Source organism: Kogia breviceps, chromosome X, assembly GCF_026419965.1.
Source record: "Kogia breviceps isolate mKogBre1 chromosome X, mKogBre1 haplotype 1, whole genome shotgun sequence".
Lineage (NCBI taxonomy): Eukaryota > Metazoa > Chordata > Mammalia > Artiodactyla > Physeteridae > Kogia > Kogia breviceps.
The window spans coordinates 92,443,706-92,460,380 of NC_081330.1; the positions used below are offsets into that span (position 1 = coordinate 92,443,706).

Below are 16,675 nucleotides of genomic sequence, written 5' to 3' on the forward strand. Positions count from 1 at the left end.
AGCACGGACAGGCAAAGAAGTTGCCCCACATCACAAAGCAAGTAAAACCAAAGCAGATGACATTATCACAGCCTGTTTCCATGGTGCTATATTTTTTTTTTCTTGTAAAACTACATTATCTAGTCTTAGCTAAAGATGTGGGCCCCCCAAGGCAAGGCAGACAGGGAAGCAATGCATGGGTTCAGTTTACACATTTATTATAGAAATCCCCTTCCAGTGTGGGTAGTGTCTTGGGCCCAGATCCATTAGTACAAAAAGAAAAGTTTAACACTAGGTAAAGGGGGTAGGGGAACCCCCAGCTCCAGAAAGCCACAGACAGGTATCATAGAAAACACGGCTTGTGTGGATTTGTTTAAAAAGTGGTGGATGGAAGGAAAGCCAAGGAAGGTGTGACATAACCCGTGGCGAGACGTCACTTGAGGACTTCATTGGCATCTACCAGATGCCAGGTTCCACCACCGCCACATCCCAGGACACAACACACCCAATGGTTTTGCCCTTTGGTCCTCCTGCGGGGCCCCCTGACTGGGGATAGTCGGGGCAGAGGAGGCTGCCGCCAAAGGCTGGGCCATCTCACTCTGTGGGCAGAGGCAGCGGGCACAGACAGGCAGACAGGGACTGGGGTGCCTTCAGGCACCCTGGGGGAGGGAAAATGAATGCAAGCCCCCCACCCAGACTTCAGTCCTTCCAAATGTGGGCAGAGACTTCATTCCTTCCAAATGTGGGCACCTCCCCAAGAAAAACTGCCCCAGTGGGGGGTGGCAGGGAGTTCTGTTCACACCGGAGTCTCTTGGCTGCCCCAGACTGGGCACTGAGACCCTATATGGTCCGTTTTGTGGAGGGGGCTCCTGAATGGAACAGGCTGGGCATGGGGACAGGAATGAACCCAACCAGGACGAGATCACAGTTTCCTTTCTTATAAAACGTCTAGTGTTGAGGGAAGACAGTGAATACCTAGATCACAACTGTAAACAGAAATGGAGGAAGGGGCTTGGAGTCCCCATTACATCATCCCCTCTCCTCTCTTTTAAGCTGGCGGAGGGCCCCCAGTCCCCAGCACAGCATGAGAGGTGACACAGGGTGTCAGACACCTTCGTGGGCCCACGGGGAGCCAGAGGCCTTGGAAGATCACGTTGGTGCCCCGCAGGATGGAGAGCAGCCACACCCCAGGGCTCAGCGAGGTCAGCTGTGTGCTCCCCAGACTGAAGTCATACCCAGGCCAACAAGGGGCATATGAGAAGGGGTCAGACCAGTGTCCCCGGGGTCTGGGGGTCAGAACCGGAGGACTGCTCCCCCTCTAGCGTCAGGTCACTTAAACGAGCGCTCAGCTCCGGGGGGTACAGGAAGTCCGCGTAGTATCTTTAGAAGGGGTAGCAGGAATCCGGAGGGCAGGGTGGGAAGACAGAGGAGAGAGGAAAAGACGGACAAGACACAGAAAGAGAGAGGAAAAGAGGCTCGTTAAAGAGGTGGACGCAGGCACAGGACAGCACCTTTAGGCTCGCAAGTGTGGGGCGTGGTGAAAAGAGGAAGAGAAAGGCAAGGGGCACAGGACGTCCCTTCCTCCCAGCACCCTAGTTTCAAGGCTCATTTTCAGCTGACATGCACTGGTTGTTCAAATATTAAAATTCTTGTATTAGCTTGGTGAAGAACTGCTGCTACTAGGACCCAAGATACCCCTCCACTGTGACCCCATGGACTAATTAATGAGAGTCAGGCAGGGCCCAGTGACCCGGGGCCAAGGCTGCAGCTACTTCTTTCGTGGTCCATGTCATTAGCTACCATGACTAGCTGGCTCCCTGGCCTGGATACCTTTGCCATCTGCCTCAAGACACCCCTACCCATCAGTAAAAGCACCCCCCATACCTGCCGGAGACAGGGGGCGCCGTGAAACTCCTTGAGTGCGGGAGTGGTGCCTGGCTGGGGGCCCCATACAGCGCCTGGCCCACCTCATAGCAGCGGGCATGGAGGAAGGGCGGGTGCTGCGGGCCCATGTGGGGGAGCCCAGGCCGGCGCTGGGGCCCTGTGGCCAGTCCCGAGTTCCGGATGTACCAGTCCCGCAGCCCCTCCAGGGCAAGGTTCTTGTGGCCGCTGCGCTCACCAGCTGGAGGGATACGGGCGGGTGGGGGCATCCACAGCAGAGGGTTGGGATGCACCTCTGGGCCCTCAGCGGCCTCCAGGGGCAGGCCACAGGGCTTGGTGCGGGTGGCACGGCTGTGGGGGTCCTTGCTGCGGAGGAGGGGGCTGCTGCCATCAGCTGCATACACAGGTGGTGGGCCTGGGAGCATGGCGAGGAGCCCGTCACGGCGGGAGAGGGGTCCTGGGACCTCAGCTGCGGGCAGCAGCTCCCCCCAGCCTGTCCCGCCGCCACCGCGGGGCAGGCCCCGGTCCAGGGAGTAGTCCAAGAGGAAGTCCCCACACACAGGCGGGAGCCGGGGGACCCCGCGGGAGGCAGGGGCGGCTGAGCTGGGCCGGGCAGCCCGGGGAGGGTCTGGGGGGCCAGCCGTGCGGGAGGAGAAGGCAGGAGTTGGTTGGGGGCGCTCATATAGCACCTCACTGCTCTTGCAGACTGGGGGACCAGCGGCAGGGGGAACCAGAGGCGCAGGCGGGGAGCCAGCTCCCCCACTAGCTGCCCGGTCCACCAGCAGGGCCTCGGAGCTATTGCTGCGGCGGGTGCGAGCTGCGAAGAGGGAGGCACGGTCGGAGACAGGGTCCGCTCGGGGGAAGCCCATCTGGGAGTCCTGGCTGCCGGACCACTGGCGAGAATGGAGGCCTTCAGGTCTGGGGGCGCAGAGGTGGGGGTGATGGGAGAAGGGTCAGAAATATCAGGGAGATGGGATGAGTGCCCTCCCTATCCTGCCTCTCTCTGACCCTTCACTTCCACACCTCCAAAATGGGCCCAGGATTAGAAGCTGTGTGTAAAAAGGTGAAAGGTAGTGGCATGTAAAGAGCAGCAGAGGTTCTGCCACAGACTGGGAAGCAGAGGGGTTAAAAATGTACGGGGGTGCCTGGGACTGTTAGCTCCGAGGGAGATGTTAGGGCTCAAGAGGAAATGCTAGCAGGGGAGGGCGGAGGGCTCTTCCTAACACATCTGACCCCTCATCCCCTGCTAAGGTGCTTCTCAGGGCTCCCTGCCTCCTCTAACATGAGGTCCTAAACCTTAGGCCAGGAATTCAAGACCCTTCCTGAATTCTCTGTCCCATCATGTGTATGAACCACCCCAAACTATCATCCCAACAGCCACTATTCATAGAATGTAAGTGTCACAAGGATGGGGACTTTGTTTTGTTCAAAGTCCGGAAAAAGTAGGCACTTAGTAAGTACATATTTGTTTAAGAAGTAGTAGAGTACCATGGTTAAAAGCATGGACTCTTAAGTCAAACTTGCCTGGGTTCAAATACCAGGTCTTCAGTTTACTAGCAAGTTACTTAACCTCTCTGTGTCTCAGTTTCCTCATCTCTAAAATGGGAATAATAATAGCACCGACCTCACAGGGATGTTGTGACAATTAAATGAGTTTGATACCAAGTAAAGCACTGATTCCTAGCAGATAGTAGGTACGCAGTACATGTTAACCAGAACTCATTTATGCCTACAGTATCTTCCACAGGCAGATATTTTTATCCCCATTTCACAAATGAGGAGACAAAGATTCAGAGAAGGGAAATGACTTGCCCAAAATGCACAGAAAAGCCCATTCTCAAACTTTGGTGCTTCTGCCCCAAATCCCCACCCCTTCTCCACCAAGACAACTCCTATTCACCTTTCAAAACCCAGCCTTTCTTTTCTTTTTTTCTTTCTTTGGTCAATTAAAAAAAATTATTTATAATGTGATATTACACATACACACATATGGCATATTCCAAAAGATATTTTACCTATATTTCTTTATCATGCAATAGGGTGCATTATGAATAAAAGTTCTGAAACAAAAATAAAATTCTTGCGTTTTCGTACAACCTACATAGAAGATCAGAATAAAACTGATAGATTCAAAGCCCAGTCTTTCATGTCCCACACCCTTTGATAATGCTCTCCCCAACACCCCCAGTTAGAACTACCGGTTCCCTCCTCTGGTCTTCAATCTCACCCTCAGAGTCCACTTACTTGCAGAGCTGGGGGCCAGCGCCCCGGGTGAGGACAGGGGTGGCAGGCACACTTCGCCCCTCAAAACTGGAGGCACTCCTGGGCAGCGAGCGTGTGGGGCTAGACAGAGACGAGCGGGCCCAGGTTGGGGTCCAGGTTAGAGACCGTACCTAGCAGCAGGTCCAACTGCCAGCCCAGGCTCAGCTCCCACTCCTGGCTCCTGGGGAAGGAGGGGAGGGGCTCACCCTCACCTGGTGGGGCTGGCCACAGAGTTCCGCCGGCTCTTCAGATCCCCATAAAGATCCGACGGGGGTGGTTTCCATGGGGTTCGCCGCTCAGGGCTGCCCCCAGATACTGCCCGCAGCTGGTCCCAGACCTTCGGTGGTGAAGGGCGCTCAGCCAGAGGGAAGCAGCCACGGGGCTCCTCTGGGTGGAAGGGAGAAAGTGAGTGAGAATTCAATGGGAGGGTGCCTGAAGGGTTGTGGGCAAAGCAAAGGGCAGGGGCTAGGGAGGTAGGGAGGGCCAGAGGGCTAAACGGGTAGGACAGACTGAGGAAGAGCTAAGGGATGAGGCAGGAACTGGGGCTGATGGGGTGGGCCGGGAGGATTGAAGCAAAGAAAATGGGGGCTCCACAGGAGGATGGGTCATGGCTAAAGAGGAGCTGAAGAGGGAGGGTGGGGGCTAAGCATCAAAGGATGGGCGGATTTGGGGGACAGGGGTCCTCACCATTATCATGGCTGGCCCCAGACTCTGAGAGGGAGCTGCTCTCCGAGTGCAGTACTACGTCCTCTACAGGTAGGAAGGGGAGACCCAGGCCTATCAATGAAAGGTCTGGGTGCCATCCCCTTACACCACTGGGCCGTCTCCTCCCCATCCCATACACTTCCCAAGAATCCACCTTTACCAAAATCCAAGACCACCAGATGCTTGGTCCCTCACTTTCCTGACACTGATTCCCAATGGCCCCAGCCTTGCCCAGGAGCCAGTTTACACAATTTGTCTTAATGGTAGGGCCCCTTAAGTTCTGCCTACCTCCCACTTTTCACTGGCTGCTCACCCACTCCACCTCTACCATGTCCCTTAGCCAATGCCCACCTTCCCGCTTTCATCGGTGGGGTGACAGGGCCTGGCTCACCTTGGCTGAGCTGAGCGAGGCGCGTGCCCAGGCAGACTCCCTGGGCAGTGATAACTGCCCCAGTGGACAGCGGCAGGGGCTGGGGCGGCGGGATCCCCGGGAGACCCAGGTGGGCCCGGACATCCCCGAGCTGCTCCTCCAGCTCATGCAGCCTCCGCAAAGCATCTGCCTGGACCTGGCGCCGACGTCGGCGCTGCTCGGCGCTGAGCTCAGGGGCCAAGGCCAGGCGGCGGGCAGCTGCCGCAATCTGCTGCTGCACTGACACTTCGCGCTCCAGGGCCTCGAGCGCCAGCTCCTGCGGGGCCTACCCGAGAGGGTGGGACAGGACAGAAAGGGAAATGGCCAAGCTCCAGGACCAAGTGGGGTCAGAGCCCAGCTATGCTGGAGGCGGGGCCTGCCCCTCCTGGGGGTGGCCTATTCTCCCTCTGGGGGCAGGGCCTGTGTGGATTAGGGCTGGGCCTCTTCATCTTCCTGGGGGTGAGAGGCCTATCCTGACAGGGACCAGCATCCTCTCTCAGACCTGGAACCCACCTCCCTCAAGCTCCTTCCCTCCTCACCTTAGCCTCTCCTTCCCCTGGCTGCAACCCGCTCTCGGCTTCCTCCGGGCTCCTGTCCCACCCCCATGTTGCTCTGCACGCCCATCTGCTCACCTTGGCAGGGCACAAGGAGTGGTGTGCTGGATTGGGGTGCAGTGGAGGATAGGCACGGGCTGCAGGTGGCCGCCGACGGACCAACTGGGGCCGTTCACCAGGCTCCAGTGGGCACTCGGGGGGCAGCTGGCCAGTCAGCTCCTGGGCGGGGGCGGGGGTCAGAGACTACCAAGGGTTAGTTGGGGGGATGTGGCAAAGCAGTAACGACCCCCGAAGGTACAGAAGTCCTACTAGGAGCCCAGCCCTGCTCAGCACCCATGCCTGTTATTTCTCTTCCTCCTCCCAATTCTCCACCAGGTGGGTGTGCAGCAGAGACTCTCAGCCCCTCAGTGGCCTAAGTCCCTGGGGCAGTGGGCACGGGAGGCAGGGAGACCTGCTTTGGAATCCAGACTTTCATAGTTTTTATAAAAGTGACACCATCTGTACACTGCATATTATATGACATTCCCTTCAGGGCCTGGGCTGCATGCTCTGAACTGCATTATTATTTCTGGCAAACTGTGTGGACATTCACAGCAAGGGGGGTAAATCGAAACTATAAATCACCCCATGTCAGTTCAGGTCAGGTTTCACTGCCAAGTTTTGAAAATAACTTGTTTTGTTTTGTTTCTGAGTTTTTTTTGGATTTCAAATTGTTGATAGGGGATGGTGGCAAAATATCACCACATTTTATTGATTCTCAGACATGCAAGCTGAGCTTTGGGGAATGTACAGCTCAGACAAGGGGCTCAGCAAGCACCACCGCAGTCTGCCTACCTCATGCCTGCTCCTCACCCCCCACCGACACCCTTAGGGTCCGGCCCTCACCGCCTCCTGGAGACACACTTTTCGTAGCTCCTGAAGTTTCAGGCTCAGGGCCTCCTGCAGGGTCCGCTGACGGTCGAGCAGCCCCCGCAGACGCTCTGACTTCACCTGGGGGGCAGCCTCTCCAAACAGGGCAGCTGGACACAGAGGGAGCAAGGATCGGGGAGCAATCAGGGCAGCCTGGGGCAGCTGTGGGGCCAGGGACCAACCCTTCCCAAGTGGGCAGGTGGTGACTCAGAGCAGGGGAGGGAACCAGATACTAACCTGAGGCACTGAAGGTGGGAGAGCTGATCAGCTGACCTTTGACTTCCATCCTGGTGCTGTCAAGAGGCTGTGGCTGATGGCTGGACAAGGCCTAGCAGTGATGCACAGGAGCCACTGAGGAAGCACATCCGGTGTGCACCGCCAACCTCCCCCTCTACCCAGGTTCCCACACCCCAGCTGGGAATAAGGGGTACTCTGACCCCGCCCACCTGCTTGGCCTGCCCTCTCGGAATCTGTGTCAATGTCAAGGCCCTGGTACCTTGGTTCCCTTCCCATTGAGTGGGAGCACAGCAAGTGGGGAGCTGGGCGGCCTTACAATGCCTCCTCAGAGGCCCATGGGCCACAGTCAGGAGTCTTGCCTGGGAAGGGAGAATTAATGGTACAGATTCAACCAACTACAAGAACAGTAGCCATTTATTAAGCACCTGGGTGCCTGGAACAGTTACCTTCTATGCCACATTGAATCTTCACAACCACCCTGTGATGGCAGTTCTGTGATTATTATTACCCCCATTTTAGAGATGAGGAAAGTAAGACACAAGGAGATGAAATAACCTGCCCTTGGCTATGGATGTAGCCAGGCCCACTCCTCGGGTCCAACACTCCCCCTTACTAGAGGTGCTGAACCCCACCAATCCCTCATAAGCTCCCAGCCCATCAGGCCTCCAGGCCTTTGTGCAGGCTGCCGCCGCTGTCCGGAGTGCACTTTTCACCTCTCGCCACTCCAGCCCGTGGTTCTCTCTTATATTCCGGGGCTTCAGTGTCACTTCCGGAGGTGGGCCCCTGCATTATGTCCCCTCACAACTGCTGTCAAACAAGACTGTGCCTCCCTTGTACATTTATGAGGACAGAAAATGTATCAGTATCTCTGGCACTCAGAACACTTCTGTGCACACAGCAAGTGCTCAATGCAAGTCTGCTGGGTGAATAAAAGAATGACTGTGGTCTGTGGGTCGCTACTTGTCCCAACTCTATCCCGTGGCCCTGGTGCGGCAGGGAGAGCGTTCACTTGGCCTCAGGACCCCTCCGGCCCCTCCCCGCAAGCCAGCCTGTCCTGCACCCGGAACAGGGAAGTCAGCCTGCTGGGACTGGGAGTGGCAGAGCCCACAGCTGCAGATAACAAGCTGACTGCCTCCTGCCTCCTCCTCTGCCCCCAGACACCCTGGTTGACCGATGGAGCCGGCCCTGGCTGGCTGCCAGCCCTGCCCTCATCCCTTCCTCTGGAGTTTGCTCCCTCCGTCCCACAGCCTGCTCAGTCCCCAGCTGGGCAGCCAGGTGACATCACCTCCCACCACCTGGCCTGACCTCGGTGGCAGGTGATTGGGAGCACCTCATGAGGCCACAGAGGTCCCATCCCCACCTACCTCACACTTTGTCATGACATGGTGGTCAGGTGTGAAGACCCAGGCAGCCACGGAGGGGTGGGTTCAAGCCCCTTCCCCATCTATGCTTTGGGGGTGTGGCCAAGCTGCTAATAGGGTGCCACCAGCTTCTCAGCAGTCCTCCCACCCACCCCATGGGGTCTGTGCCCCTCCCACAAAGCAGGGGTTCCTTGTCCTCAACATCAGGGGCGGGGTCAGTCCCTAAAGCCTTTCTGCGCATCCAGGCAGCAGCATGTGCTCTGCAGAGGTGCTCACATGCCCTCACCACCTCCCTCCAAGATCTGACATTGCCCGGAATGACAGGCTTTCCTTGAGGTCCCAGCTTAGCCTCCTCTGCCCCTCGGCTCCTGGGGTTCCTTCTTCCCCAGCCCCCATTTGGGTTTGAGGAACTCTAAACCTTCCGCCACCTCAACGGGAACCTCAACTCCTCCCCAGTGGGCCCGTTCACCAGGATTGGTCCCACATCGCACACTGGGATGCCTTGAGCCTTCCTTCCCTGGGAGCTCGTGGCATCCTGGAAGTCCACATGGGGTACACGCAGGAACCCCGACCCCACCCTGTCAGCCTGACCTCGGGGACATAGCTAGGGCCTGAGTCATGGGATCATCAGGCAGGGTCCACGCTCCACACCCCCAACACGCTCACACCCGCTCCCAAGCCTCTGCCGCTGCTCACCTACCCTCTGCATATTGGCCTGGGGTCCAGCGACTGCCTGGTTCCCACACAAAGATGGTGAGAAGGGGGAGTCCCAGCAGTCCTCTCCCCAGCACAGCCCCACACCAGCCCCTGGGTCTCCCCACTGGTGACCCTGTGTCCCTGTCCTGTCCCAAGATGGGCCGCAGCAAGAGAGCTGCAGAGGGCACCCCCCACACCCAGAGGCGGGCCCAGCAGGTTTTTCAGGTCTGCCCTTCTGACACCACAGCCGAGAAAGAAATTCCTGGCTGTAATGACTGTTTACAAGCAAGACACCTCACCTGGGTGGCACCCCAACACCTCAGTGGGACCCCCATTTCCACATCCCACCACCTTCGGAGCCAATACAAACTCCCAATGTCTGGGACTGTTCCCCACACCGCCCCAGAGGTCCTCCCCGACTGCCCTCACTCTAGGGGAACAGTGTGGAGGACCAGGCAGGTGCTGGGAAGTAGTTTCTCAACAGCCCAGTCTGGGCTTTCCTAGGGTGCTGGGCCCCAGGTTGAAGGGGGGCAGAGGCTACCCCTGCAGGGGAGGAAGGGGGACAGGAAGTAGCGGGGAGTAGAGAAGAGGGACGCTGGCTTCTCTTCTCCCCCATCCCTTCCCCTCGTCCACTTCCGGCAAGGAATCGGCTTCATGCCAGGAAAGGAAATTGGACATTTTAGGCTTCGCCCCTCTAGCCAGGCCCTCCTTCCTCGCTGTGCCTCTCACATAGACCTGGCTCTCTCCCGCAGAACTTTAGCACACCCTGTGCCCTTCTCCGCCCACCCCTCGCCCCTGGGCCCACTGTTCCCAGGTGCTCACCAATGCCAGAGCAGAGAGGTGCTGTGGGGTGGCCTCAGGTACCTCAGAAAATAGTCGTCTCGACCAGGCCCTGCTCCGGCTGGTAGTGGCAATAAGCGGGTGAGCGCAGTGGCGGATGCCTAGGCCGCCTCCCACTAGGCAATGGCCCAACCTACCTGGCCAGGGACCGGGCCAGCCCATACCTTTTAACCCTTGCCTGCCTGACACCAGGGCTCCGGCCACCCTTAGGAGCTGTCTTGGAGCCAAGTCCCCTCAGGGTGTCCAGCACGGCCAAGAAGAGAGCCTGGATCTCCCCCCTCACCCCATACACCTAACAGAGGACTGAGGAAGAAGGGCTAAGGGCCGCGGGAGCGGCGACTGCCTCTGGTACTGTCCAAGTACCCAGATCAGACCCTAGGGTACTACCTGGGAGCCAAGGGATGGAGGTCTGGGGAGTTGTAAGCACAGGAGAGGACTTGTGGTACCTCAGGTGTGCGTCTCTTGGCAGCACTTCACATTCCTGACACCCCTACCCTTTCCTCCCAGGGCAAGGCAGGGGTGGGAGAAGGTCTTAAGGCAATTCCCACCCTCACTGGGGTAATAGTTTCCCAAGTTGGGACAGACAAGGTCCACTTTTCTAAGGAGAGACCATGTCTCAAGACCCTACCACCTTCTGCAGCTTCAGAAGAAATCATCCCAGCAAACGGAAGAAACACACTGGTGGTTTAACCCCTCCTGACCCCTACAAACCTGGGAGGATGGCACAGACCCAGCTCCTCATAGCCAGCTTGGAGAGATGAAAGCTGGGGCTCGCAGAAGTGAAGAGGCCCGATTCTGGTCACAGAGGCATGAGAGCAGGTAGAATCAGAACTCAGGGGGCTGGGTCCTGGGTTGCAAGTTGACAGAGGCAACTCCTGCAAAGGAGGAGGAGTGGGAAACAGGGCTCATGCTTCTTCACATCCAGGCTGGGGCTCCCCAGTTCCTCCCCCCACCTCCTGGGGCATTTCTGGCCAGGAATCAAGGAAATGGAGGGCTCTGAGTCTCTGTGATGTACTGCTTCCCACACAGCACCACCTGGGCTTTGGGCCTGCCCCGGCACACACCACACATCTTGAGCTGCATTTGGGACCATCTGCTCTGTGACCTCAGGGCCCAAACCCAACCCAGGCCCCGACAGCAGCCCACACCAAGATGTGAAAGAGCAGAGTGAGGAAAGCTCCCTCTCCACTTGGCAGGTGGGCCAAGCCTGGAGAGGAACTTGCTCTGTATCAGCAACGCCCAGTGTACCCCAGCGTACCCAGTGTACGTGTTACTGAGGCTTCCCCCGCCACCCTGTTCACCTTTCTCCTTGGGTGTGAGATTTCCCGCAAGGGACACAAAGGCCCCTTTCATCACCCCCCTTCTCCCTCCCTTCACTGCCTGGGGCTGATGGAGGCAGCAGCCACAGGGTGGGCAGCTGGGTGTTGGCGGGGAGTGTCCTCTCAGCCATGGCCTCTCCCAGCTCTTGTGGGACACCAAGGAGGCTGGGAAGGGGGATGTTTATAAAATCAGAGCTGAATTCGCTGGTGGTCCAGTGGTTAGAACTCCGCACTTCCACTGCAGGGGGCATGGGTTCGATCCCTGGTCGGGGGACTAAGATCCCGCAAGCCGTGTGGCGTAGCCAAAAAAAAAATCAGAGCCGAGAGGGACAAGTGTTATCTGGCCAGCAATGCTGATTGAGTCTCAAGGCTTAGATTTCTGCATTTGGAAAATGGGTAAACGGTGCTAACAGAGCCAATGGAGGCCAAAGTAACTTCAGAAGACATTTCAAAGTGCAAGAAAACTCATACCACATCGTTAACAACTGTTAATAACTACAATAATAAACTCAGGCAGAAGTGGGCTGGGGTGAGAGTAAGGAGGGAAGAGCAGGTAACTGGGTCTCTTGGGCCAGGCAAGGCGGAGTCACCCACACACATCATTGACCTGGTCCACAGCTTTTAACAGTCTGGAATACAACCACCTGTAAGCCCCACCCCAGCGGGGACCTGCGCCTCCTGTGGCCTCCCATAGGGCTAGCAAGTGGTGGGTCTGAGATTCAACCCAGCTCTGCCACTTCCCGGCTGTGTGACTGCTTGGACAAGTCACTCAACTTCTCTGTGCTTCAATGTCTTCATCTGTAAAATGGGGGTGCCGACAGAAGTATAACACTCACAGGGGGGTTGGGAGTATGACAGGAGCTAAGACATTCAAAGCTTGCTTATGACAGTGCCTGGCCCATGGTAAGTGCTCAATATGTATATGTAATATGTCAAACATAATTACAAGTATTCCTCCCAGTCCGAACTCAGGAATCCAATACACACACACACACACACACACACACACACACACACACACACACACACACTTTGAGACACAGCTGGTATCCCTCAGCCTCGAAACCCTCCCCACTTGCCACCCAGATATAGAACCCTCCTTACTTGCCAAACCAGACATATTTGAAACAGAGCTGTTTTCCCTCATTATCCAACCTCTCCCTCCTCAACATCAAAAATGCAGGAACCAAATATATTCAGAAAAATTGTCTTAACTCTCACTATCCAAATACAGGAACTGAATGGATTTGGATACATTTTTGAGATAGGACTGGTATCCCTCACTCTCTGAGCTTTCCTTACTCACCAGGCAAAATAGAGGAACCAAATACATTTATATAATGCGGTACCCTTACTATCCCAACTCTTGCCACTAGAGCACAGGAAAATGAATAGATTTGAATACATTTCTGAGTTAGAGCCATTATCCCTCGTTATCTGAATTCTCCCTACTCACTCTGCAAAATGCAGAAACAAAATAACTTCAGGTAACAATATCTTTCACTGTCTGAACTATCCAAACTCTCCCTCTCGGAACTTGTGTACCAAATATACTGGGACAGTGAGGGATGTGTGTGTTGTTATTAATAGGTTTGGATACCTGTTTTGGATAAATGAAACAGGTCTGATATTTCATTATTCAAACTCTCACTATTCTCTATGAGAAATATGGTAATAAAACATAATTGAATGACATGTTACTTCCTCACTATTCAAATTCTCCCTGTCTGTCCTCAAAATCAAGGCGATTCAGACAGTAAGAGAACTTCTTAATTTTCTTGTTGTTGTTATTGTCACTACTGGATGAGCCTGATTCTAACAGAGGCCCCCCAATACACACAGACCTGCCCACAGAGGTAGGATGGACTCAGCATCAAGATTTGTACTGCTTACTGCTGACAGGAGGAAGATAAACTCCTGCCCCCATCCTACCCCTACTAAGCCCTGAAGCCTCTGGCCTAGGATGGACTTTTTTCCAGGCCAGGAAAGCAGGGATCACTGAACCTGGGATCAAGACCAGGAGATGGGGGTAACATGACCTAGAAGACTCACACATACCCCTGAGTCCCCCACCCCTACATGGGGCAGCCCCCAACCTAGCAAGGCTGGAAACATGACCCAGACCTCACAGACTCCCAGAGAGTCACTGAATAATTTAGGGTGTTCTTTCACACTTGGAGAGGGTAGGGGGCACAGGAACAGTTCCATGCCCTCCTGGGACAGGGAGAGAAATGCAAGCTCTGTGTGAGATCACTGGGTGGGGGAAATCACATGTGAAAACTCCCTCAGCCTCACGGGGCCCACAAAGCTGCTTGCTCTTGCTCATGCTAAGAGAAGCATTTGGGATGAATTTCAGAGATAATAGGTACAGTGGAACCTCCAAGTTCATGGTCAGGGTATAATGGAACCCCTGTCCCTCTGGGCTCAGAGGAGATGGAAAGTGGGTGTTACGAAGAAGGGAGATCTGAACAGTGTGGAGGGGCATGGTAAGGGGCAAAACAGGGGCCTGGGGTTGGGACAGAATGAAGACACAGGACAGGAAGGGGTATAAGGGACAAAACAGAATCAGAGTTGTAGGATGGAGGTCAAAAGATAAGACAGAGAAGAACCCAGGATACTAGGATGGACAAAGGCCAGAGAAAAAGTAGGGGACAGTAGGGGACAAAAGAGGAGGGCATGGATCAGGGTCAGTATAAAACGGTAGTCAGAAGACATGATGGGGGACAGGCCAAGACAGCGGTTCAAGGAAGAGGATAGGGAAAAGAGCAGGCTCAGGGTGGAGGTAAGGAACAGGAAAAGACCAGGACAGAATGAGGATAGGAACGAGGACAATGATGGGCCAAGAGAAGACAAGGGAAAACAGCATAGGTTTGGGGGCAGGGACATGGCAGGAGGCAAGAGGGACAGTCTAAAGGTGGTGGGCCAGGATGGAGTTCAGGAGACAGGAGGGGGACCCGGGGGAAAGTACTGGGTGGGCAGAAAGTACATAAGTCAGAGGTCAGGAATTGGGACAAACCTGGATCAGACTGGGGTTAGGGGTACAGGACATGACTGGAAGGGGTTCAGGGACTGGACAAGAGAATAGGCAGGTCAAGCATCAGGAGAGAAACTGGGGAGATCAAGACAAGGCAAGATGAGCTTCAGAGATGGAACAGGGTCAGGCAAGGATCTAGGGTCAGGTCAAGGATCCTGAGAACATAACTGGATGGGGTTTGGGGTCAGGACTGGATTTAGAGGTACAAAACAGGGGTTGAGGATCACACCAGGCCAAAATATGGTTAGGTCAGGGGTCAGACCAGAGCTCCTGGGGCCAAGACTGGCCGGGATTCGAGGTTAAAATAAGATGTAGCCAGGTAAGGCAGGGGTCGAGGGGGAGACCACGGGGTCAGAGGTCGGGGGTGTGCCAGCAGGTACATCGCCGGTCAGCGTTTCGGGGCCTTCACCCCGCCGTCTCCTCCCTTCCAACCCCAAGCGGGCGTTACTCACCGAGGGTCCTCGCCCCGCGGCGTAGGCGGGGTCGGTGCAGGCCTGAAAGAGTGGTGGGAGCGCCCCTCCCTTGCTGCCCCCAGCTCGTTCCCGGGCTCGTGCCTACTCCCCTTCCGCGCCCTGCCCGTGGGCCGCGTTCGGCCGTGCGACTATTAACCCTGGGGGCCAGACGGGGGGCGCGGGGAGGGTGGGAGGGTAGCAGCCGCTCGGCCGAGGGCAGTGGACCCCGGCCCCCCACCTTCAACTCAGGTCTATCCGCTCCCAACGGCACCGCCACCTCCGCCGCTGAGCGCTAGCCTGGAGGGGCGGGGTGGGGGGGGGAGAGATAGGGGGCGGGGCGCGAGACCACAGCAGCGGCGGAGACAAAGTGCGCAGGCGCCAGTTCGGATCTTCGTGGTTTTTTTTTTCTTTTCTTTTTTTTTTCCCCTGCCCTGGGAGCGCCAGGAGCGAACCAATTCGGAGCGCTTGCGCACACGCTTTCTCGAGGGCCGTGGAGCTGTCCCCTACCGAGGCCACGCCCCCTCAGTGATCCGACTAGCGCCCCTCACCCCAATTCACCCCGCAACGAACACCCAAGAATTACCCACAGACTGCCTTCTATCAGCCACCACCACACTTCTAAATTACCCCAACTACCCTCTGGTGCCCCAAATGCACTCCAAACCACACTCCATCATCTCCCAAATTGTATCCCCAAACTACTGTCCATTGAATCCCAAAGCAGTACCCCCAATCTGCCTTCCTTGGACACCCAAGCTGTACGAATAAGCTACCCTCCAATACCCCCAAGTTGTTCCCCCAAACGATCTACAATCAGCCCTGAAACTGTTAACCTCCAAAGAGCACTTCCAAATCACCCTCCCTCTACCCCCAATATGCACCCAAAACACCCTCCATGACCCTAAACCACTCTCCATGTACCGTCCTAACCATACTCTATTGATCCCCAAATGGGACTAAAGAGCCCTCAACACCACCCCAAACATTCTCAACTACCTTTGGAGTGGCCCGCACTTGCACACCAGATCAATTCCAACAGTCACCTGCTCTAACTCCAAACCATGGTCCATGAACTCCCACCACCACCACCACCACCACCAAACCTTCCACTGACCAACCCCACTCCTGGCAAAACTCCCATGTACTCCCAACTACTCAAGGTGGACACCCCAACCGCACTTCAAACTACCCTCCAACACCCTCTCCACCTCCAAACCACATTCCACTGATCCAAACTCCGACCCCGAAGTTGAGGGACTCTCCAACAGTCCTCAACAAACCTCCATAACCACTAACTTTCTGTAGTTACCTAATTGAACCTCCAAATCATACTCCAGTGACCCCAAATGTGTCCCTCAAGCCCTCCAATGACTCTTATCCACACCCTAAATCATTCTTCAGTGACTCTAATATATTACAAAGCATCCTCCAACAATCTTTTCTTTTTTTTTGCAGTTATTACATTTTTCTTTACTGTGGTAAAACATCTATAACATAAAATTTACTGTTTTAGCCATTCTTAAGTGTACAGTTCAGTGGCATTAAGTACATTCACATTGTTGTGACAATGATCTTTTCTTAAAACAATTTAATTGAGGTATAATTTGCATATCATAAATGTCACTGATTTTAAGCATGCAATTCAATTCAATTATTTTAGTAAAGTTACCCAAGTGTGCAACAATCACCACAATCCAGTTTTAGAGCATTTTCATTATCCCTATAAGATCCCTCATGCCCAAATAACTTTTTAAATTAATTAATTAATTAATTTGGTTACATCGGGTCTTAGTTGTGGCACCAAATACATTTAATCTCAGTTCCCATTCCCACTCCCAGGCAACTGCTAATCTACTTTCTGTCTCTATAGATTTGCCTTTTAAATCCAATATGTGGATTTTTGGTATTTGGCTTCTTTCACTTAGCATAATGTTTTTGAGGTTCAGTCATGTTGTAGCATGTGTCAGCAGTTTGTTCCTTTTATTGCTGAGAATAGTATTCCATCCAATGATCTTTCACTGCCCCCCAAATCACCCA

The 16,675-nt window shown here is 55.0% G+C and overlaps 1 protein-coding gene across 12 annotated transcripts; it reads right to left on the reverse strand.

Moving 5' to 3' along the window:
* Positions 1-176: 176 nt before the first annotated feature.
* Positions 177-14,944, reverse strand: CCDC120 (coiled-coil domain containing 120). Of its 12 annotated transcripts, none has more exons than XM_067023470.1 (12): positions 14,639-14,932; positions 10,545-10,708; positions 7,196-7,295; positions 6,937-7,027; positions 6,676-6,809; positions 5,869-6,009; positions 5,219-5,522; positions 4,810-4,872; positions 4,335-4,509; positions 4,105-4,203; positions 1,864-2,778; positions 177-1,359 (listed from the first exon to the last, which is right to left on the reverse strand). In XM_067023470.1, the coding sequence occupies exons 4-12, from the start codon at positions 6,983-6,985 to the stop codon at positions 1,245-1,247; spliced, it is 1,995 nt and encodes a 664-aa protein (XP_066879571.1). In that variant the 5' UTR covers positions 6,986-7,027; positions 7,196-7,295; positions 10,545-10,708; positions 14,639-14,932; the 3' UTR covers positions 177-1,244. The 12 variants fall into 12 exon arrangements, with proteins under 12 accessions (XP_066879571.1, XP_066879569.1, XP_066879572.1 ...); XM_067023468.1 differs by having other exon boundaries at positions 4,810-4,899; XM_067023471.1 differs by having other exon boundaries at positions 7,146-7,295.
* Between the last annotated feature and the right edge of the window lie 1,731 nt (positions 14,945-16,675).

Bases quoted from the DNA above. Each gene is read 5' to 3' on its own strand.
- CCDC120 (XM_067023475.1), bottom strand. From the start codon at position 7,212: ATGGGAAGGGAACCAAGGTACCAGGGCCTTGACATTGACACAGATTCC. The intron at 6,810-6,936 runs GTTAGTATCTGG...CTCTGTGTCCAG, and splicing joins TCCCACCTTCAGTGCCTCAG to CTGCCCTGTTTGGAGAGGCT. The intron at 2,779-4,104 runs GTAAGTGGACTC...CTGCGCCCCCAG, and splicing joins GCTGGCCCCCAGCTCTGCAA to ACCTGAAGGCCTCCATTCTC.